General features: G+C 41.8%; 1 protein-coding gene across 4 annotated transcripts in view; it reads right to left on the reverse strand.

Annotated features, from left to right (window-relative positions):
* The window catches only part of kat6a (K(lysine) acetyltransferase 6A), a 49899-nt gene extending 26582 nt beyond the window's left edge, over positions 1 to 23317 (reverse strand). Inside the window, exons 1-4 of one of the 4 annotated variants that reach the window (XM_061816600.1) lie at positions 21887 to 23317; positions 19380 to 20717; positions 957 to 1065; positions 282 to 397 (exon numbers count right to left, since the gene is read on the reverse strand). In XM_061816600.1, the coding sequence (XP_061672584.1) occupies positions 282 to 397; positions 957 to 1065; positions 19380 to 20057 (903 nt within the window). In that variant the 5' untranslated portion in view covers positions 20058 to 20717; positions 21887 to 23317. The other 3 variants (XM_061816598.1, XM_061816599.1, XM_061816601.1) reach the window with 3 other exon arrangements.
* Between the last annotated feature and the right edge of the window lie 672 nt (positions 23318 to 23989).

The following is a 23989-nucleotide window of genomic DNA, read 5'->3' on the forward strand; positions in this document are numbered from 1 at the left end:
TTCTTGTTCTATCAAGCATGAATAGAAAATCTTAAATGATATATCGCACGTCATTAAAAACCTGAAAATTCCAATTGCTTGGATTTTCTCTTTTGAATCACAGTGATGTCTCACTTCATACACCTGAATAATAATGAACAAGGCAGATGGACTAAAATAGCACACTGAGAACTTCAGATACAGTATTTCTATCATCATCTTTATTTGGCATGTAAGCAAAGAACAGAGCCTTCACTGGCACTGCTGATCTACCACACCACAATATTCGTTCATCCACTCACCGCATTTTTTCCTTGATCCTGACAGCTGCTACAGGTTTTGCACTCGATGCACTGCCACCAAAGTGCTTTGACTCGCACCGTAAGCTCTGGAGAGAACTTGAGACATGACGGGTGGCCTGCAGAAAGGTAGATGTGCGTGCACAAACACGTATTATTGTCTTTTATGGCCGGTAATGTTGGTGACCCACTTGCATCAGAGAAGGACCAAGGCAAAAGCATTTCGAGTTGAAATATTCCTCAACTGCTCACTAAATCCAACTTGCATGGACATTGTTGAAACAAAGTGCTGTCAAAAGCTTTGCTTTGGTTTTGCTTGATGAGTAGACAGCGAGAGACCTGACTGCAGATGAAGACTAACAGAATTTTGTGTGGCAACAAGTCACAGACAAATTGCACATTGTTATTGCACATTGTTACAGGATGATAGAAGTGGGAGTGCTAGTGAAATGTCATTGGTGAATGTTTTTCATCTTTCAACACTTTCATCACAAATTTGGAGGTGAATAAATGTCAATGACATCTATCAATGATAAAAAAAATGAACTGATACACAAACCAGGTCTTTAGTTGAGTTAATATGAAACGTCCATCTTGACTACTACATCGTTTTTCATATTCTTGGTTCAAGCACATCTCAAATTATGTTTTTTTTTTTTTTTTTTAAAAGACACTTACCACTATTGCCACAGTCTGCACAAGAGATGAGCTCCTCAGGCTTCTTGTCACGATTCTGCTCCTTGGTCCCCAAACAGAAGCTACATATGGGGATGGGCTCTGCCACCGGCTGAAGGGGAAAGGTGGGGAAAGTGTCAATACAGTAATCCTTCTATACTTTGCGTTTCACCTATTGTGACTTCAGTGCATCGCCCCCCCCTCCACCCAAAAAAAAGCCATATCGGCGGTGCATACTATATTACAGGAGGCACATTGATACAACGCAACATGTGAACCAATGAAGCAAAAAAAAAAAAAAAAAGACTGGTCCCTGTCGCGATATAGAACAATGTGAGCAGGAGTGGCTTTATCCCATGAGCTGATTGGTCGCGCATCATCAAAGCCCACACAGCAACTCCCCTTGTCCCACCCATTTCCGGGGGGCTTCGAACAGATTAGGCTATTTACATGTAAAATGGACAAAGTTTATAAAACAGTGGTGAGGCCGGCCATGATGTACGGATTAGACACGGTGGCACTGAAGAAACAACAGGAAGCAGAAATGAAGATGTTGAGGTTCTCGGTCGGAGTGAGCAGGTTGGATAGTGTTGGACTGGATAATGTTTCTATTGGGGCCTATCTTATGCACGTCTTTTTTTCCCCACCTAAAAACTGAAATGGTGGCAGGTGTGTGTGCAATCCTATTGAACATGAGTTTGAACTGGATCTGTTACGTCTGAATGCAACCACATGCCAGCTATAAGAGGAAGTGGATCCTTGTGCAACCAGTTTTTTTTTTTTTTTAATCTAAACTTGCTTGACCCAGTTTAAAGACGAGTGAAAACAGAACATCTCTTCAACAACAATGACCTCTCTGAAAAAGATGCAAATAAATAAATAAAATAAATAAATAGATAAATAAATCGGTTGTAATGTGCTGGAAAAAATTTTTGGCATCAATGTTGGAAAAAGTTTATCATTTATTTTGGTCAAAATTCTCAACACAAAAACCTGGCGTTTTTATATCCACTTCAGACTTGCTCCTGTTGTAATGTACTTGGTGAGCCAAAAGTATTGTGCTTGTTAACCAGTAGAAACATGCAGTTCTTTAATTGTTTTTTCCACTGAGTACTTTCTTACTGTTACTGGAGTAATGGTTTGGAGGAGGGCTTTTTACTTTTACATGAGTCATGGTGTTCTAACTATTCTTACTTGAGTACAATATTTGGCTTCTCTACCCATCAGGGTAAAACAGAGGTAATATTTGAGTGAAACATACTGCAGTGATTTTTTTGAAATATATTTGAGCAAAATAAAAATGTAATAATGGTATTCTCAACTATCAGAACTTTGTATCAGCGAGTTTTCAAATGTAAATAAGTACTTTTACTCATACTGAAAAAAGTGATTTTGTGCATTTGTTATCTTGACAAATCTATGTGAAGCTCATCGACTGTAATTTTTGTATGTATGCATGCATCGGTGAATCCGAAATGATCATCAAATCAATATGAAATAAGCATTTCAGGGTTGACAAAAATAAAGATGAAAACGGGTTTAACTCTTCCAATGCTGCGTGAGAATTAGGATGAGTCATTTTTATTTTGCCAAGTATGTCAAAAACGTACAAGGAATTTGTCTCCGTTAGTTGGAGCCGCTCAGTTTGGCTACAGACAGGCAGTTGACAGAGAACACATCTGAGACAAAGACGTTGCGAGAACAGTCATTGAGTCAATAAGCAACAAAAGGCTCCCACCAATCTAGCAATCAGGGTAATTTTTCTTTCCCGAAAATTTGACAAAGACTGTAATAATAATTAAATCAGTAAAAGAATACATAAAATAACAAAAGTATAACTAAGTTATCTGTTTAAGAAGTTAATTGCAAGAGGGAAGAAGCTGTTGTGTATATATGTGCACGCATCGCTGTTTATGCATGGGCAGCTATCAGGTCCTGGCAGGGAGGGGACAGCAGCAAGACCTTGATTTATTGGGTTAATTTTCTTCAGACTCATGCACCCTCCTACAGCCTCCACTAACCCAGACACACTGGCCCAGGGATGGTGAGCGAGGCATGGAGAGAGGGTGTCAAGAAAGGAGGTCAACAATTAGAGGGCTGTAAAGAATAGGCTGGAACGAAGGGCGAATTAGACGTGCGGGTTTGTGTTTTGTAACGTCTCTGCAAAGAAAACGGGTTAGAGATCAAGTACGGTTCTGCATTACAATTACATTTTGAAACTAATTTGGAGTAATTTTCTTTGCAAAATGAATGTTAAAAAAAGTCTTAAAACAAAATGAAGGAATTGACCTTGCCGTTCCAATACTTTTGGAGGGGAATGTAAGTAAGTCGTTAAACAGGTTGAAATCTTGGGGAAAAAATTGAGTATGGAATAGTGGGGTGAGACAAATGGATCAAGAATTCAGCATCTAAATTGGAAGTAAGAAAGAGAGATTTACACCTCAATCATTCATGTAACATGTAACCCATTCAACTGCCAAGTTGGACAACTGCACATATGTAAACAAACTGAGCCAGCAACATCTTTCCCAACATCTTGTATCCACAGATTACAACATGATTTTCGTTAAATTGCCACTGTAAATGAATCACCAGTAAATACTGAAAAATGAAGAGCTAATTCCCATTTCAGCGACAGGGATTTTGAAGCATTGAAACCAATCTTTAAATTTCTCAATGTTCCTCTCCAGTTCACCAACACAGAATTTGTCTGGGAAATCTTTTTCCACAACTCTACATGCCAGTGGAATCAAGTACTGCGGGTAACATTTAACACTCCATGCCTATTATAAACTTTCTGTTCACATTAGCTATGTGACCCTTTATTCAATTCCAACAATATCAAAGGATAAACTGTGACCATAATCCAAAGACACACCTCACAATTATTAGTTAGCTATGTTAACTGGATGAACGTGAAATACCACCTCACAATTGCTCCAAGTACCGCAATATTTTCAAAGACAGACAGGCCATTAAGTCTAACCTGCTATACACAGAAGCTTTTAGAATCACCTAAACATTTTCAAATGGTCATCAATAGCTTCTTGAATAACTCCACTTCACATTGTCATACAGACTGTCAGTGAAGGGAATACAGAACAGAGGTGCCCTATTTTTCTTTTTAAGCAAGTGGCTGCTGTTATCTTAAGAGAGGTCAGTATATCGAGATACCTAAGAGAGGAAACAATTGAGACGGAGAATGGGGAAATGGTGACGAGTAAAATAAGAACAAGAGGAAAGCAGTGCTGTTCTTGTCTCAAGTGAAGGATTTGGATCCAATGTTAGCAGTCCCTTAATGATGATGATAATGAACTAGCAATGCACTATATTGTCTGTGTGTGGGGGGCGTGTGGAGGGTGTTCTTTCGTCCTGCGTTATACTGGCTATTACGATTAGTGTGTGTTTCTTTCGGCTTGTCCCTTTCACCATAGCGTGTCATCTCAGATGAACGCATATACATGTTTGGCACAATTTTTACGCCGGATGCCCTTCCTGACGCAACCCTTCTCAGGGAGTGGAGGCCCCAGTGGTGCATCAAAATGAAAATTCTTGACCAAAATTGAAGACTGAAACCGAGGAGCCAAAGGCCGAAAACCAAAAGATGAATACCGGGAGAAATGAATGCAATGCGGGCACTGTCGCTGCGCAAGCAGCGGGAGTAGGAGGAGGCTTTAAAATTGAATGTGGCTTGCTTAAAGTTGCTTATTGACACTCCACTTTAAGGCCAATGAAAAAAATAAACAAAAAATTACATGTGATCAAATACATAACAGCCATTGTTTCTTTCATCATTCTTGTTTAAAAAATAAATAAAATCGAGAGCTCAAAGCCAAACCACAATGAATGAAATACCAATTAGCATTGAACTCATGGCACTAAAAGTAAAAAAAATAAAGAATATTGGTGCACAAATGCTGTATAACCACATACGTACAAGCAAGATAATACTTTCTGGAGTATATTCTCCAAACTGAGAAAAATGATTTATATCATTATTCTATCATGACTTCTTGTACTTTACTACTCCAAGTGTGGATCACACTGCTGCTTTGAGGCCAAGAAATGCACAGCAAGAATAACATGAGTCAAAATTAAACCCATTGCTGCCTCAAAAAAAAAAAAAAAAGTTAAAAACTGCATTGCCGCAAGAATACAGAGCAAATGATGTTCCCACCATATGCCGACAGTAAAAAAAAAAAAAAAATGTAAAAAATTATTTTAACTTTTTTTTGGTAGCACAGTGGACAATTAGTTAGCGCATCTGCCCAGCACGTGTTCTGAGGAAGATATGCATGTTCTCCCCGTGCCTGCATTGGTTTTTATTGAGGTACAGTAATCCCTTGTTTTTCACAGTTAATTGGTACCAAACCCACGAAAAGTGAAAAACCATGTAGTAGGGGTAAATGCCGTCCTCCCCCCCCCTTCGTAGGTCCTTGTTGTCTTAGGCTTCCCGCTACAGTACTGTACTAATGTATGCTGGCGGTTTTTTATAAAAATAAATAAATATCAGAAATCTGCAATGCACTGAATCCGCGGTAGGTAATCTACAAAGTAGATAGGGATCGCTGTACTCCAATTTCCCACAAAAATTGCCAATTGGTGTGAATGTGGGTCCTTATTTTATATATATATATATATATATAATATATATATATATATATATATATATATGTACCCACCCTGAGATTGGCAGGCAACCAGTTCAGAGTACATTCCACATCTTGCCCGAAGATACCTGGGATAGACTCCAGCACGGCCACGACCCTAGTGAGGATAAGCGGTACGGAAAATGGATGGATAAACTTTACTTTGCACTTCAAATTATAATTTTCATTTACTTACTAAGATTATTTTTCATGATAATCTAACCATAACCCTTATTTATGTTTAACTTATTGTATTTAAGTAATATTATTTTTATAGTGGCACAGTCAATGTGAAACATGAATTAAAACTGTCCATGCATTCCTCGCTGTCTGATCCTAGACAAATATGGACAAAGCGGAACTACACTTGGGCTGAACATGGGTAGTTTTAGTGAAATAATATTTCAGAATTTTCTGATATATACAGTGAAGAAACAAAGTATTTGAACACCCTGCTATATTGCAAGTTCTCTCACTTAGAAGTGATGGAGGGGTTCTGAAATTTTCATCGTAGGTGCATGTCCACTGAGAACAAATAATCGAAAAAGAAAAATCCAGAAATCACAAATATATGGCTTCACTAACTGCTGGCAATTGGCAAAACATATTACACTTAAAGTGGGCCAGACATCCCTATAAACATTCTAAAATAGATATTGTAATGAAAAATACATACAACAGTATTAACTTCAATGTCAATACAAAAAAAAAAGTGAGCGGAGAGCGCTTCATTCATGCAGATTTATGGAGGCTGCGCGTTGGGCTTTTTCGACGGGGACAGCTCTGAAGAACCCAGCCGAAAATGCGTTACTCTTTCGCGTGCGCGCATAAAGCGCCCCGGCTCGACTGCGAGCACCCCCCTAAAGCAGCACCGCTCGGCTCTGTCATAAGCCACACCGCCATCAGAAGTGGATCGGACGGGATGCGGTTTGGCCGTGATCGGATATCATCTGAATATGGCTCGAAACAATACTGTAATATTGCCCTGAGGGCTGGAAACAATAGTGTAATATTGCCCCGGTAACTTCACTCGGTTGTGTTGTGGTGTCCTTTTCAAAAAGACCTTCGATGTCAGAAGGGGCGTATAAAATGCGAATCTCTCTGTTATTTGGCTTCCATAGTAGCAGGTACTGCCGTTTTCAACGGCGGAAGTGACGATGACGTCAAGGACAGAGGACGCGACTAATATGGCAACCACTTGGATGTCGAGGGGCACTCAATTGTGCAACTTTGTGCATGGATGACGTGCTCTCCGCTCACTTTTTATTTTTGTATAGACATTGAAGTGAATACTGTTGTATGTATTTTTCATTACAATATCTATTTTAGAATGTTTATAGGGATGTCTGTCCCACTTTAAGTGTAATATGTTTAGCCAATTGGCAGCAGTTAGTGAAGCAACTGGAGGTCCAAAACAACAGGTATCCTCACAGCAGTCTTCCCCGCTTCTACTTGCCGATCATCCAGGATGACCGAAGAGCTTCACATGGCTCTGGCCATTAATGGACCAACAACTGGCATCCACAGAAACATGTTGTCCACTTAATTTCAAAGGGGGAAAAGGGTGCTAGCTCAGAGGCTGCTTCTCAGCAGACAGTAAATGCGAGCCATATCTCAGGCCCTCGGAAATGAATTGTGAGAGAAGGAAGGCGGTGTTTGTATATGACAGAAGAGGAGGGATTTTCAGACCTCTCAGCAACACGCTCACATCTGTAGGCTGAATGTCAATTCTTGACCATTTGATTGAACATACTTTGCATTTTTGTTAATTTATTCATTGTCAGGCATGACAAGACCTTTCTGTGATTCTGTGACTTCCCTCCTGTTTGGTGAGACTAAGTGAAATATGTGAGAAGAAAAAAAGCGTGCAGTGGGATGTTAAAATATACAGTGAGAAAAAGTGAGATTTGAACACCCTGCAATCTTGTAAATTCTCCCTTGCACTTTTAAATCATGCGGGTGGGGAGGGGATTATAATTTCATCTCAGGTGAATGTCCACAGAGAAAAATCTTGAAAAAAAATGCACACAATGCATGACATTTTTTTAAATAGATTTGTGTTACTGCTGGTAATGAGTATTTGAACACCTGTCAATCAGAAAAAAAACTGTCTCTCAAAGACCTGTTAGACTGCCTCTAAAAAGTCAACCCAAACGTAACTTGGGCATTTAAAAATAAATGCCACTTGTTGCCAGAGCATTGTGTGTATATATGCATGCGTGTTCACGAGCGTCAGCTCGCGTAACAGTTTCGTCCAATGTTATAATGTAATATAACACACCAGAAACAAAATTGTAGACATCCACAAAAAAGATCAATTGTTGGAGCAATTGTTAGAAAATGGAAGAAGCGAAATATGACTGTCAATCTCCTTCAGACTGGCGCTCCAAGCAAGATCTTACCTTGTGACGTATCAATGCTCATAAGGGGACGAATCACCCGAGAACGACACGGGAGCAGTTGGTCACTGATCTAAAGAAAGCTGGCACCACTTTTTGAGGGTAAAACACTGAGATGTCATGGTTTAAATGTCACGCACGGCACGGATGGTTCCCCTGCTTAAATCAGCACACCTCCAGGCCAAACTTTAAATGAATAAATGAATGAATGTCAAAAATAAACACGTGTAAAATGGAATGCACAAAAAAGATTTAAATCAGCACGACTTTGCATTAATAGCGTGGCTAGAGGAAAGATGAGAGTTCAGGGTTGTGATGGTTCTCTGGAAAAAAAAAAAAATGCTGCTTAGTCTGTTGGTCCTTGATTTTGCACATCTGTACCGCCTTATAGATGGCAGAAGCTTATGTTTGCCCATGAACATTTGAATGATCCAAGGAATATAGGGAGAAGGTTATGTGGTCAGATGAGACAAAAATAAAACTTTTTGGTCTTAATTACTCTTGCTGTGTCTGGAGGAGGAAGAATGAGGAATACCATCCCAAAAACATCTTTTCTACTACAAAGCATGGGGCCAGAAGCATCATGCTTTGGGGGGTACAGAACTGCACTGAATTAAGGAGAGGACTATTGGGGCCATGTAATGCTAGATTTGGGGGAAAAGCCTCTTTCCATCAGTTAAGAGGAATGAAGATGGGTGATGGCTGGTTCTTCCAACGTGACAATGACCCAAAGCACACACCCAAGATAACCAAAGAGTGGCATCATATACATGTTCTGGAGTGGTCTAGCCATTCTCCAGACCTAAACCCAATAGAGAATTTTTGGAGGGACCTCACACTCTGTTTCTCAGCGACAGCCCAGAAACCTGGCTGATCTAGATTAGAGCTGTGTGGAGGAACGGGCCAAAATCCCTGCTGCAGTGTGTGCAAACCTGGTGGAAAACTACAGGAAATGTTTTACCTCGATAATTGCAAACAAAGTAGTAACATACAAATAAATAATTTCAACAAAAAAAAGAAGGTGATTTCTGGATTATTTTTTTTTTGTCTCTGACAGTGACATGCACCTAAGATAAAAATTTCAGACCCCTCTATGATTTCAAAATGGGAGAACTTGCAAAAATCACAGGGTATTTTCTTCACTATAAGTAATTGTGATTTGTGTTTTGCAATATCGAAAAAGATTTGTTCTGTCACAACTGCAAGAAAAAGCATCCAAATAAATCAGGAGAAGCTTTATCATACCATAAGACAATGACCCAAAACAAAAAAAAAAAACCCAACAAAGGACTTTATTGGGGGGTTAAGTAGAAGGTCTAAGTCTGGCCAAGTCTATCACTGGACTTTAACCCAAAAGAGCATCCATTTTACATTCCGAAACGGAGACTGAAGGGACAAACACCCAGAAACAAACAAGAACTGAAAGAGGCTGCAATTAAGGCTTGGAAAAGCATTTTAAAGGAAAAGTACAACAGTCAGGTGAAGTTAGTGGGTCACACAATTGATGCAGTTCTTGGAAGGCAGGTTTATACCATCAAATATTAAGTGTTACTCACCAAGTTAATTTTACTTACTCCCTGCCAATGCCATCCAAAGATGTGTTTGGTGTTTTTTGATGAAGATGTGGGGGGGTCTTGTGCACTTTGTGTGTGATCATCAAGCCTCGGTCTGACTGCTATGACAAACAGCACCCAGTAGAGGGCAACAGTGCCTTGAGTTTAACATCAATACCTCAGATTGAAAAAGAGGAAGAAGGAAGAGGAGGGGCTGGCTGCAGGAGTCGGAGAAGGGGTAAGCATAATGGCGGAAAAGATAAAAGACAACAAAAAACAAAGAGTACTTCAAATTAATTGTCCCAAAGCAAGAAAATTACAGATAGGAATGACGCCATGCAGGGGAATAATGGATGACGCTCCAAGCTGATCCATTTCTTGCAAAGCTATTGCCAAAAATGCTGGGCCATATGGCAAGATGTTTTTGGCCGCTGCCAGTTGATCATCTACCGAACAGGATTTTAGAAAATGAGATCCAGAATCATGATGAGTGAACTCCCTCTGGATCGCCTGGAAGCAGCAGAGCTTCATTCGGATGATAATGTAGATGAAGTTAGCTCGTTTGCAGCTGGTATTAGCTATATTAGCTAGCTAACATAAAACGTGATTTTGTCAAATTAGTTCACATTGCAATGTAACATTGGTTGACAGTATTGATTTGAATGTATTCTCCAGTAATCCTATGTATTTTTTTTTAAACCTACAGGTTATGCATCCAGCAAAAGAACTTTCTCAGTGTTTTGTGTTCACATGTTTGACATTTTCACTCTTGAAGTCATTGTTCGGTTTTGTGTGTAATCTCCTTTCACAAAAAGGATGGGTTTTTTTCCCCCCAGAAACAGATTTGTCTAGAAGTAGTTTATAGTTGACTGGTACTGGTGATGACAAAAGAATGGTAGAAGCTCAGGACAACGTTATTTTTCCTGATGAAAGAAGATAATCTGATTAGGTTTTTTTTTTTTTACCTAGTCATAGAACCCAATAATAAGTGGGGCTTGTAAAATTAGTGAAATTGCTCAAAAAGGTATGGCTGTCCAGGAATTCCCTGCTCTGGAAACGCATGACAGTGAAATTAATATCTGTTCCAATGCTTGTGACCACTAGAAAAGCGGATCGCTTCAAACGAAAGTTGCTCTGACCTACACCAACACATCTAGATATCAATACTATGTAATAAAAGCTTGAATTCTGAACTTTTGTCCCTTGTTCATCTTTTCATCTGAAATCCATGTCTTCAATATACAACAAATAATAAAAAAAAAAAAAAGCAACTGACCCAACCGTTCCAATACTTTTGGAGTGGACTGTACATACATATTGATTTCTTTTGTCATCTATCGCTCTGATGCAATGTTGTGCTGTTGTCTTTTGTGAAAATACACCACCTACATCTTTAGGGGGTGCAGTATTCTGTTTGCATTCACTTAGTTGACCAAAATGCCTCATGAGGCAAGCATGAACGACGCGTTGCATCACTCATCCTTGTCCAGTCATATGTTCAAAAAGAACAGGCAAGTCGACAGCACGCTGCAGGTTGTTCAGAGCGTTGTCAAAAGGCCTTAGTAACGGTCGAGACGGGAGCAAAATTGGCATATTTTTGGCTCACTTTGCTTATTTGATTTCAAGCCGAAATATTGCAGCTTTTGTAATCAGCTTGGCTTCTTTGTGCTGCTAACTTCCCCCTTTGGTGCATGTCTGTATGCGTGGGTAAGCTAGCGTCCCCGCCTCACTCTCCTCGAGACAAAGGCTATGTTCAGAGTGCAGGACATTATACCCAATTCTGATGTTGTGTTAAATCCGATCTTTTTACCCAGTCATTCATATTCCAAAAACAAATGTGGCTTCTCTTGTTGTTGAACGTGTCCATTGCGTCACATCCATGGGCATAAAACAGGACGCCACATTGCGCATATGCGCAAAACACAAGGTGCTATGTTTGCAGAAGTAAATATGGCCTCTCGAGTAGGTCTCATCATGACACACTTCCAGTGATGGCAAAGATTTTGCACAACCAGAGCTAAAGCCTCCTGTTTTCATAACTGACTTTTCTGCTCTTTCATTCAACAGTTTATCTATTATAATCTTATATCTGTCAAATATTTGTGACGTTTGTCGCATTTTGGTGATGTATGTCAGATGAGCGCAACTTGCGCATCCATAATGCACTCGCATCAGATACATATACAATTCATATCCACATATGAAATGGGCCTGAATTGTACTGTTCACATCGAGATAAAAATAGGATACCTCACATTGGGCAAGAAAAATTGAATTAACCTGCAGCGTCAAAAAAGGCAAAGAGTCTTGACACTGACAAGATGAATCCCCACATTGATTCCACAAACGCACGCACCCATCCTGAGATCGATACACAGAGTGAATCTTTGTCACGCTGTTTCTCTGGAGACGACATATGAGTAAAACTAGCAGAATGCTGCACATGATGATATATCCAGGCTGGAAAAATTAGGATTTCAGGCTGTGCTCAACTCAACTTTTATTAAATGCCACACACAGGCCAAAGTTTGGATGCCAATGATATTTAGTGAGAAAATTATTGGACGACAATTGTGATGTACTGTTGTGTGTGACAAATGCAGTCTGCCATTTGGAATGTTTTCTTTTGTATTTACCATCTCAGAAAAGCACATACATTTTATTTCATTTTAAAGTTTCTGTGCAGACACTTGCAGTTCACTTCCCAAAACCCAGGTTTTCCGTCCATTTGTTTGGTGACCACCAGTGTTCAGATGTTAGGGTGACAAAACAGGAGTTTGTTTTAATCAAACTAAAAAAAAGCCTTTCCAAGCTGACTTTAGGCGAAAAGCGGACTGCACCCTGAACTGGTCGACAGTTAGTCACAGGCCACATAGACAGACATGAACAACCATTCACACTCACATTGTCACTGAGTGGGAACTAAACCATTTTGCTCAATATTAGGCTTGGTTAACAATGTATGCACATAAGACCTTTCAAAAAATAAACATTTTTAAAAAAAGGAAAGACTACTGCAGTCACTCACATTTGATGAGCACGTTCGCTTCCGCGGGCCATCGCACTCACAATCTGCACAGTTGAGCACGAAAAATCACGCACGTAAAATTTGTTACCTGTAGAAAAAATTGATTTTGAAAAATGTCGCTTATTTTGTGTAGGCTTGACATTAATTTAAGTGTTTATTTCATAAACGTCATTAGTATTTACCCGGAAACTAAATGCAAGTGAACCGTACTGAGCATGTACGGAAGTGATGCCAAAAGCGACTGTTCCGAGCTGCTACCAGTACTGCGAGCACATTTACGTCGAAAGTCATCAAAATAATGAGCCGTGACAAACGAAATTCAGTTTCAACAGGTGTGCTCAATGCGTCTATCGCGAGGCAGTTTTGCTTGATCGTGTGATGGCATGCCCCAACCCCCACAAAAAAAAAAAAAAAAAAAAAAAAAGACTTAACAGGGTTCATACTCAGTCTGACCAAAAAAAATGTAAGGACTTTTTAGGGGCATTCTTAGGGGCTGACACGAAAAATTTAGGGCTGACACAGAAAAAATTTAGGGCCGACACGAAAAATTTAAGGCAATCGTGGGAAATCAAGAGTAAGGAAAAAAGACTCACCCAATGGTGCCATCAACCGTTCTTGGTTCATCAAATGTTCCAGTATCTCAGTAACTGTGACAGTGATCACCTGTCGCCCCTTGTGGTAGTTCGCATTGATATGACCATTGTCAACGTCTTCACATAACAGTATACAAAAAAACAGATTCTAACTACAATTGCAACTATATACACAAATGTCTTCTACTGATGTCTGTCTCAGCACCCCTACTCTAGCTCCTTGAGCCTACCCAGTGCCTCCTCTATTTGTTGCTGCAGAGGTGCCAAAGTGGCTCTCTTGTCCTTTGCTCTGCCTCTGAGTGCATTGGCCTCGGTGATAAACCTTAGATTCCTCTTTTCTTCTGCCTCCTCACACAGCCTGTCAGCCTTTTCAATAAGCGTTGATATGTCAGTCTCCATTCTGGCTTTTTTGGCTTTGAGGCAGTAGAGATGAAAAGTGAGCAGCGATGCCAAATGTAGCCAGGTACAAAGTCTTCCTTTCCCCACAGTGGTAGTTTTTAGCAATGTCACTGTCTGGGAACATGACTGCAAACACTTTCGAATTATTTTCACAAGATTTGTAACTGTAATGGCTGCAGATCACTTTTAAAGTCCACACGATCTCTGCCTTTAACGAGTCCGCCTTCGTGTATTGAACTACGTTCATAGAGCCTGACTTCTGGCTGGTTGAAGTCGATGGCTGGACAACTGTAGGTGCGCATGCACTGCGAGTACCACTGCCTGAAGTTGATGCTTCACGATCTTTATATTTCAGAAACAGATTCATACCAACGGAAGATGAGAGAGTCTTCGTCAAATCAGCGTCTCATTTTTTTCCGGTGCGACTCCAGCGCTTTGACGCCCATCTTTCCGAGCTGGTAGCTCTGCTTGCACAGATGGCAGTAAAACATGTGCAGATCTTTTGCATCTCGACGAACCCAGCTCCCAAACTCCTTACTTTCAACCCAAGCGTCTTGAAAAATGAACTTCCTCGTGATACAAGTTGGATCGATGAAAGAACTACGCTACGTCGTAATGAAGACGAAGTGAAATGCCTACTCACGGAAACAAACAATGGAATATCGACAAGATGGCGACTAGTTGTCAACACTGTGACTTCCGTTGACAATTTCCGGCTGTTTTGGACGCCAGACGGAGGGGTCCTCCCTTTCATTTTTTTTAATTTAAGGCCTTTTTAGGGGCTTGGCCGGTTTTCGCAGATTTTAAGGACTTTTATGAGCCCCTAAATGCATCTTCGAAAATTTAGACTTTTAGGGCCGCGTGCGAACCCTGGAGTATCATCCAACTCGTCGCTTGATTCAGGTGTGGCCAATATGTCGAGCATGCACACAAAGGCGCATTCTAGCAAGCCAGCATCATATTTATGGCAGTTGCGGCGATGCGCACATGCACCCTAACCCCAATCGACCCCTCCCACCCCGCTGGTCAATTGCGAAAGGGTGAAAAGTGTTTTTTTTTTTTTTTTTTTTTTGGGGGGGGGGGTCTAAGCACCCCTGAGTTACACTGAAAACATTTCTGGAATATAACACAGGTAACGTTTCAGTATCTAACTATAATAAGTATGAGATTGTGATTTACTTTGACTTGATCTAAGTTCTAACATAAGACTGCTCAATCCAGTTATCTAAATGCGAACGGTTATTTTCCTCTTGAAGTTGAAAACCTTTCCCCTCTACATGCTTTAGGAAGATAAAGATTATCTACTGCTATCTTTCGTCAATGGATTGACAATATATTCCGCCGTAAATTACGCTAGATTATAACAATACATCACGTATGCCGACAGGAATGTTTGTTCCAATGTATTGCTAGGTTGTTGCCACTAACGCCGATTATGTTGAACTAAACTTTCAGCATTTTCAAAACATTGTGGAAATAGACCGTTCGTGTTTATTCCTTGACAGGCCAGTGCATTGAAACTTTCCAGATGAGTTTGTCAGATCAAGAATTTTTTGATGAAAAATTTTAATTATCGTTTTATATCATGTTCTACTAATATTGGACATTGGTAAAGATCATGTCTGAGTTTGAAATTTTTGTTTTCTATTTTAGTTATGTATTTGTTTATTTTATTTTAGCTATGTTATATTAATCCAGTAAGTTATTTTAAGGTCTTGATATTCCATCCCTAATCACATCTGCAACTTTATCTGCGGGTATGACTAACCACACCTGTACATTATTCAAATGTGAGCAACTGCTACTGATTTGTGCAGGAATGTATCAGTTTTGCAATATTTGCCTTTTAGGTTCTAAAATATCATGTAAACAAAGAGCCAAAACATTGGGATTATTTGTAACCAATTCGGTGTTGTGCGAAACAGTGTTCCCAATACCATTTCTGGCATGATGGGAGCTGGAAAAACGCTGTCACCATTTTTTTTCCCCCAGGTTTTAATTTTCTCCAGGAAAAAAGTAATCAAATCCATAGTCAAGAGCAAAACCTTAACAATACAATTGATGAAGGTATTTTCTTGGCACACAAGTACGCCATCATCCCAACATGTCTGTCTTGTGAATCCAACTCAACAACTGGTTCCATCCACACAGCTAACTACTCAGATTTGACTCATACAATTGTGTAGTCAGGATGTGCAAGGAATTGAAGAAAAAAAAATGGTAGGAAGCATTTAACGGATATAGTCTATGTCTGAGCGGCGTTTTCCATTCAGTATCTCACATCTTAAATGAGTCTTAAACTTAAGCAAGCAGGTGTAATGTGCGTATGGCATTAGAAAGACAGATGCAGTGGTGTTGATCCAATAAGAAGCATTGATTAGGGAAGTTTATCAACGAGTGTTCACAATAAACATTGTAGTGTTTGTTTAACTTGATCACAACCAACAACCTAAAGCTGTGGAGTCTGTTTAATAGCCAAACCAGTTCAGGTTAGTGGTACATTTTGGGGGAAGTCACCGCATTTGTGTGTACAAGTGACTTTTTCACACGTCCTCACCGTGACACTGCGCGTCAACATCGAGAACTCTGGTTCACCCCTCTCCAGCTGTTGGGAAGAGGGCAATCGCAGGGCAGGGAAATCGCTCTTGCCTATTATGATGGGATGAACATCATCCACACAACTATGTAATCAGACAGCTCTGTGCACAAAGGCTCCGTGTCAAAGCCCATCCCACCTAATGGCCAAAGCTTCATACTGCTAACGGGTGCTCAGGGAGGCAATGAGGTTTGGACTCTATATATCCATGACCCCTGGTTGACTTCGATCCCCGTTCACCTCCCCCTTCATGACCTGGCAATGACACCCTATTAGGGTGGGAGGGAGTGGGGTGGTCAGGACAGAGAGGCGGGTATGGGATCCCTTTGAATCCTGCACTCTGACACAAACATCAGAAAATAAGCACGCAAATCTCAGAAATGAGGTCAGAGCTAGTCCTTAGAAATTTGTTTTGACTTTTTTTCTTCCCAGCGTTCACTCAAAGCATCTCTCTCTTCTCCTTGAGAAATTAAAACTAACTGATCATGTGAGGCAATGTGGCAACGATGCGCCACTGGAAAGCAACAAAACTGGAGGACGATCACACACTACTAACCTGTGTATTGCACACTGCTTTAGAGCATAGTCAGCTCATGCTCCCTGACATAATACATACAATGCAAACTAATTCAACAATTTAGATCACTGATAGTCACATGCTCAAGCATCAATAACGATGCAACTTTTCAACAAGACAAATAAGACAGACAAGAGAATCAAATCCTCAATTCCTGTCAGAACTTCCTCATTCTTTCTAAATAATGCATAATAATGGTCAGACAGAATAATATCTACTTGGAATGCACAAATTAATCAAAATGATAATTATTGGCCTGGTATTGGGGGGAAAAAAAATTCATTACACTGACCAGTCCGGGAACAAAAAAAAAAACAAACAAAAAAAAAAGGGACCAACAAGCAGTATATCATTTGTTCATCAGGGGAATCCACCAATGGTATGGGTCTGGTGGATGGCCCAGCAGCAACACTGGCCCATGCCCTGGCAATCTTAACTCAGAGACAAAGATAAATGCCTTGAAATAAACATGAATGATTGTCCTTTCTCATATAGCTTAAAATAAAAAAATAAAAAAAATCTTTGAATCTGTGTATTATTCAAATTTGAGAAGGGGGGGGGACACCATTATCAATCCTATAGTATAAACAGCACAATAAAGTACTTTATTCATACATTGTACATGTGTATCTTCTTTTCCTTTCGGCTTGTCCCGTTAGAGGTTGCCATAATGCTAATAAAAAGGCATTCTTATGAGTACATGTTACATACATATGATATATGGTACTATATATTTATATAACAGTATTTTAATTAGAATTAGATGTTTTTAGGTTTATATGAAATGGAGTTACATGCAATATACATAAGGCTGGGTTCCCACTCCCGCTTTTGATCAATTTGGGGGCCTGAGCCCTGGAAATCGTTGATAGACTATGTCATTTGAAAAATTTCATCAGTTACTGATATTGTATCAGTATCAGCTTGGAGGAACAAGTTATTAGTATTGGTGAAAAAGAAAAAAATTTGTTGTGCATCCCTAATATCTACTGCCCATTCAACTGACAATATAAAATTAAAAAAAAATCATGAAAGTGCATGTTTTAGTACAGCCGTGTCAAGCTCCCCTGGGACAAAAGCAATTACATGCAGCCCATGGGATCAATTTGAAGTCAGCGTGACACTTGCCCACACAACGGTACAAACCAAACGTGCAAGTAACTCCATGAGCAACTTATCTGTAAGAACAATAAAGGACTCTGAGTCACATATAGCCTGCCACATCATTTGGCTGGTGAAAGCAAAACATTTTCCTCAACTTCAATAATTTTTGCTAAGATCGCTATCAAAATGTCACGTCATAATATGAGAAATAGAGATATTGCAAGCATTTTAGTTTGTTGTCACCAAAGCTATTTTTACAGTAACTTGAATAGTTGAACTATTATTCTTGACTTCTAATTTGAAAACTAGTTAGACAGCATTTTCTTGTGTTCATATAATACACCGATCATGAGATGAAACATTTATAGGGTTTCCCGGTCATTAACGGCCCTCTAAGGGAAACCAAACCATTTGGCCCGCAACAAAAATGAGGTGGATACCCCTGATTTAGGAGATCATTTTTTAAAATGACACAACAAGGAACTCAGGAGCCGAGTTAGAGAAGATGACATTGATTGCTGGTCATCTTGAGGGGTGCACCATTCGCAGCTAAGCAGCATGTCAGGGTGTTATATACAGACCACATATATGACTTCAGCCTGCTCTCTCGGGTAATCCTCTCTGAGCCCGCGCACCCTTCCAGAAGGCTGGGTGCTTGCAAAGGCATGTACACACCCACTAAAGGCACAACAGATAAAGACAAGAGCCAGTCTAAACAGTAGCGAGAAGACCTTCAATATCCACTGTCTGAACTGCTTTGCAGGTGACAAGCCAATAAGTTAGTTTGAAATAAAGTGTGAAAACTCTGCCAAAGTTTAACGGTATACATCTGAATTCTCCATGGGCTTGTACATTCATGTGTACACGTCCCTTGTCCTTAAAAGCAGAGGTTGGTAACCGGCTGCTCCTTCTTTCTCTCTGATCAGGTTACAAAAGTGGGTGTGTTCCTGCTCTCCTCTGACGCCTGCATGTCTGACTCTCCCGCGCTCGACAGCTCATTCTGCCTCTCTTGCTTTCTTCTGACTCTTTGACTCTGCCCCTCTCTCTCTCTTGCTCTTTCAGAAGTTTGTGGCTTGCATCATCCAACCTCATATGGCACCACTATGGACTTCCGAAGATCTCTTTTTGCTCAACTATGTTTCTCTAGTTCTTTTTGCTCCAACCGTATCCAGACGGAGAAAAGAGCTGCAGAAGGTCCACACTGGTTGGAGCCATGTGACTTCCTCGTCCTGTGGACCTCCACTAACAACTGACCACCAGACATCTAACCAAGTAGCAACACACTTCAATGGTTTGCAGGGACAAAAGCAACAAAATGACAGACTATGTGCTTATTTAACTGGCATTAATATTGTTTCACATCATGTAGGAGTAAACTTCAGCAACAACCGTCATGGAATATAGAGTGCTGACCATAGCTTACAAATGCAATTTCTCTTTTATCCTCTACACAGTGCTGATGACCTCATAAAAATAATTGAATCTCAGAGAGTTTATGTTAGTGTGCACACAACAGTTGAAATCTTACCTTGTCCTTCTCATGGGCCAGCAGGCGGACAGGGGGCAGTGATTCCAGGGATACCATCCCGGTGCCGTCATTGTGGGAGCTGCTGCGGCTGATGAACTGAAAAAGTGGACCCTGCTTTGCCACACGTCCATGGGCCACTGCTCTTTTGAGGGCCACCCTCAGCTGCTGGTGGAAGATGCCAGGCCCCATGGAGCCGCTCCCCGACAGGTAGGCTGCCACGTCAGCCTGGCACTTGAGAAAGCGCTCAATGTTTTTCAAGCAGGAGCCGCCCGGCTCATGGAGGCCTTCCAGTGCCCGCTTGATCAACTTGTTCCAGTCAAGTCCAGGTCTCTTCCCCAAATGACTTTGGAAGCTAGCACCACTGCTGCTGCCACCGCCACCACTGCTGTGACCTGCTCCTCCTCCAAAGCTGCCACCCCCTTTGGCCTTGGGAAGAGCCAAGCGTCCAGGGTTGTCAGGGTCCTTGTAGGAGTTGAGACCTTTGTTGGTAACCTTAAGGATGGTCCCATCTTTGACGCTAAGTTCTAACTGTTCCAGAATGGTCTTGCGGTCCAGACCATTGGACATTGAAACCGCATTGCAAATGCGCTCCTCAGACGGTCGCTGTTTCTGTTTCTTGACCTTCTTGATGGCCTCTAGGATCCATTGGGTGTATGTGGGGTTGGCCAATTTTACCATGGCTGCAGTCTCTCAGGGCACAGTGGCCCTGGGGCCCTCCCCACAATCGAAAAAAAAAAAAATGTGGACTACAGGCCAAAGACAGACACCTGGCCTGCGCCGAAGCGCCGCCCCCACCTTTGCTTCTCGTTCTTTCTTGTCCTCCGCTTACTATCCCTTGTCCTGGGGCCGCACAGAGACACCCTCTGAGGCAGAGTATGAACAACACGGTAATGAGCAGCTGACCATAGCACAGCCCTCCCCAACCTAGTTCTCCACCCAGTAAAATCGGGCCCACCCACTTCTGATATTAATGTGTGGACAGCTCTCTGACGAAAAATGCAAAGTATAAAACAAAATACATACAATAAGGATGTATAGAAACAAACCAGTCAGTTTACAGTCACTGGCAAAAAGAGCAAATCGTCAGTGTGAGTTGCAAAAGATGACAAAGTCCTGCATGACATGAGTTTCATGTTAGAGTGACAAAAGTCTAAGTTGTGTGTTTAGGATGTATTCTAGTTCTGAAAATGTTCCTCCTCTGACCACAGTCCCTTCCCCTCACTTATCCTTTTTCCTTTCACTGTGTTGTCCAACTCCAAAAGTTAGGGTTTCTCAACACCACGATGGAGTAGACGGGGCTGATCACCCTCATGTCTACTGCACTTCAGTTGCACCACCCTGTAGAAAAGAGGTAAAAACACAAAACATGTGGTTAAGAGATGTAAATACAGCATCAGTTCAGGTGACATACAGACAACACAACAGTGGCACACCATGAACTACCACGGGTATATAAACAAAGTCTTGCTTGGACCGCTGACAATGAGCACGAGTTTCCCAAAAAAGTGTTCCTGGATTTAACAATACCAAAACATGCAATAAGAAGCGGTTGTCACCAAATATAAACGTGCTATTTTAGCTTGTAAAGGCAAAGGATTTAAACCAGCTAAAATTTTGTATTTACATAAAGTCCAGAATAAAGTTGACCATCCACCTATTTTAGTGGGGAAAGTAAACACTGTAGTCAAAACACACACTGTTAGCAAACATTAGCCGAGAGGCTAAGCTACGAATCTATGCTTATTCGGTGGGCCACATTGCTGAACAGTTTCCTGTTGTTTTGTTTACTGTGGTTTCTCCAAGGAGCAGCCAAGTGGCTGACATCAAGCCTTCCCGCTAAATGCTCTTGTTTAGCAAGCTAATGTTCAAAGCTAGCCAGCTCGCTAACGTTACGACCGTGGTAGTAACCGACCAAAACGTCAACAGCGACAAACACAAGGCTGGCCGCAACACCAGCACAAAATAAGACAGCTCCTTCTTTCCTAGCCACAATGACGGCATCGCAACCACCACAGGCGCTAATCTCATTTTGAATGTCATTCTCTCGTTAACGTGAGCTCGCGGCCTCGTATTGGGCACAATGCAACTCGCTGACGGCCACGGCGCTAGCGGGCAAGTGCAGGGATTAAGCTATCAGAGTCAAACAGCGTGCGCGACTGAACAGAGCGGGGAGAGGGTCCACTGACCGCCTCGACGAGATCGCCACCTCGCTGATGTCTGAGCCTACTGAGTCTCCCTCCCACGTAACACTCCGCCAGCCCGCGGTGCGGCAAAGACAAGGCCGCCGGAGCAGAGCAGCTAGGCCTCGGCTCCCCGCTCCGACAAACCCCCCGCCCACCCTGCTCGGCGCCCAGCGACACTCCGTACCCCTCTCTCCCTCTTCCTCTCGAGGTCCCCCCGAAAGGCTCCGGTTTGGGGGTGGGGGTGGGCAGTGGGCGAGCTCCGCTCCAAATCGCCTGTTTACACCAGACCGCTGTGCCCCTCCGTCCCGTCACAGTGTTACTCACCGGATTGTCGTGTCGGTACGCCGGGGGAAGGATGCCAAAGCGGCGCAGAACGGAGACAACAACAAGTCTAAAAATGCAGCCAGAGACCAGAGGCTCTCGAGCCGACGCCATCTTTGAGTGAAACGGAGCACGGCGGTGGGGGAGGGGGAATGCTGAACCGTCAGGCTGGGCCAAGGGACCGTCTGCATGGTGCGAGGGGAAGAAACACTCACAGCAAGACGGTGGGGGCGGCGGCGCGCTGTTGCTATGAGAGGGCGACGGATATTGCCTGGGCACGTGAAATTGAAGAAAGGGACAGATGGTGGTGGTGGAGGAAGGAAAAAAAAAAAAAAAACAGTTGAGGTAATCTCACAGCCTCTGTTGTGCCACAGCCGCACAGGAGACGTTCAAGGGAACGTCTGCATTTTCCTGCGGCTGCAACGCGAGAAAATCAAATCAAAGCCAATGAGCACGCGTTGAACGTTAGAGGGTATTTAAAGATCAAAGGGAGAACTCCCATTACATTGGAGTCTATTGTGCCGCTTATGGATTTTGACTGACGCGTGGATTCAGTCCACAAATGATCCAAATGTAACAGTGTCGCGAGACACGATAAAGCGTGTCATCCTGTCTCTGCAGAGTACTGGAGGAGTGTCGGCCACTGATGTACGGTATTGATTATCCAGCACAATATCGTCTTTCCACCGAAGAAACAATTATGTAACTGATTGGTGGCATTTGGGCTTTAGACGGAGCCAACGTGTTTCATGTTGAATTATGTTTAAATGTGTGCCATCGAGGCGGCAATGTGGCGCAGCTGTAGATTGTTCGCCTCACAGTTCTGCGGACCGGAGTTCAAATCCCGGCCCAACCTGTGTGAAGTTTGCGTGTTATACCCTGCTTGGGTTTTCTCCCACATCCCAAAAAACATGTATTAATTGGAGATTCTTAATTGTTGACTGTTGTCTGTCTCCATGTGACCTGCGATTGGCTGGCAAGCTGTTCAGGGTGCACCCCACCTCCTCCCCATTGACAGCTGGGACAGGCTCCAGCACTCCTGCGACCCTTGTGAGGATAGGTGGGTCAGGAAATGGATTGATGGTGACCCCAAAAAATGCTTACTATTTCAATGTTTCTTAAATCTAAGTACAAGTTGCATTTCCAATTTAACAAGAAATGTGACGTAAACACACAGCTTGGTTTCGCGGGCCATATCAAATTATCTGGCGAGCCAAATCTGGCCCTTGGGCTTTGAGTTTGACACCTGTGCTCTAAATGGTTTATAGGTGTGAACGTGAGTGTGAAAGTTTGTTTGTCTCTATGTGCCCTGCAATTTGACTCACAACTAGTCCAGGATGTACCGCGCCTGTCGCCCAAAGTCAAGTGGGAGAGGTTTAACATGATAAGTGACTTGAATGTGAGTGAAAATGGATGGTTGCTTAACAAGTTCTGTGATGACTTTGCTGTAACAGAGGTCAGCTCTGCTCTGCTCTTAATTATAATGATAAAGATGGAGAATGTAAGTGTGACTATGATAAAGTTTATATTACACCAATATTAATGTGACACACATGTATCATCTTTAGGGTTGTATATGCAATTTGTATGCGCAAAGTCCAAAAATACTGGACAGCAATACTGTTGTATTAATCATGACTAAATTACCACAAGGATTTCTGTACCACACGTTGTCCTTTAATTTAAGCTTTAATTGAAAAAAAAATCAAAACAATAAACAGAGGGGACATTTTTCACAGTAACAGAATAAACATTTTCAGTGCTGAAAACTCCCCGGGCGCAAATTAAATCATCTGCATCTTTTGAGTAAAACCTCGTGCATGGCGGTCCTCAGAGATGTTTACTAGCCTCTCTTATGGGGAGCAATTAGACGTGAGTTTTCCCATGTTGTACACGCCTTGCGAGAGGATGAGCTGCTCATCAAATTAAAGTGTTGCGGGTGCGCTTTAAGCGCTGTTTATCTAGTTGGCAGAGTACTACTTGAGGGACAGATAAATCACTTTTGCAGTGACAAGCCACTCATTAGACTTAACGCTCGCGTTATCATACAGATAAATAACACGGACACGAGAGCGCCTCTTGAGGACTCACATATTACATTAAATG

The sequence above is a fragment of the Syngnathoides biaculeatus genome, chromosome 4, assembly GCF_019802595.1.
Source record: "Syngnathoides biaculeatus isolate LvHL_M chromosome 4, ASM1980259v1, whole genome shotgun sequence".
NCBI classification, from domain to species: domain Eukaryota; kingdom Metazoa; phylum Chordata; class Actinopteri; order Syngnathiformes; family Syngnathidae; genus Syngnathoides; species Syngnathoides biaculeatus.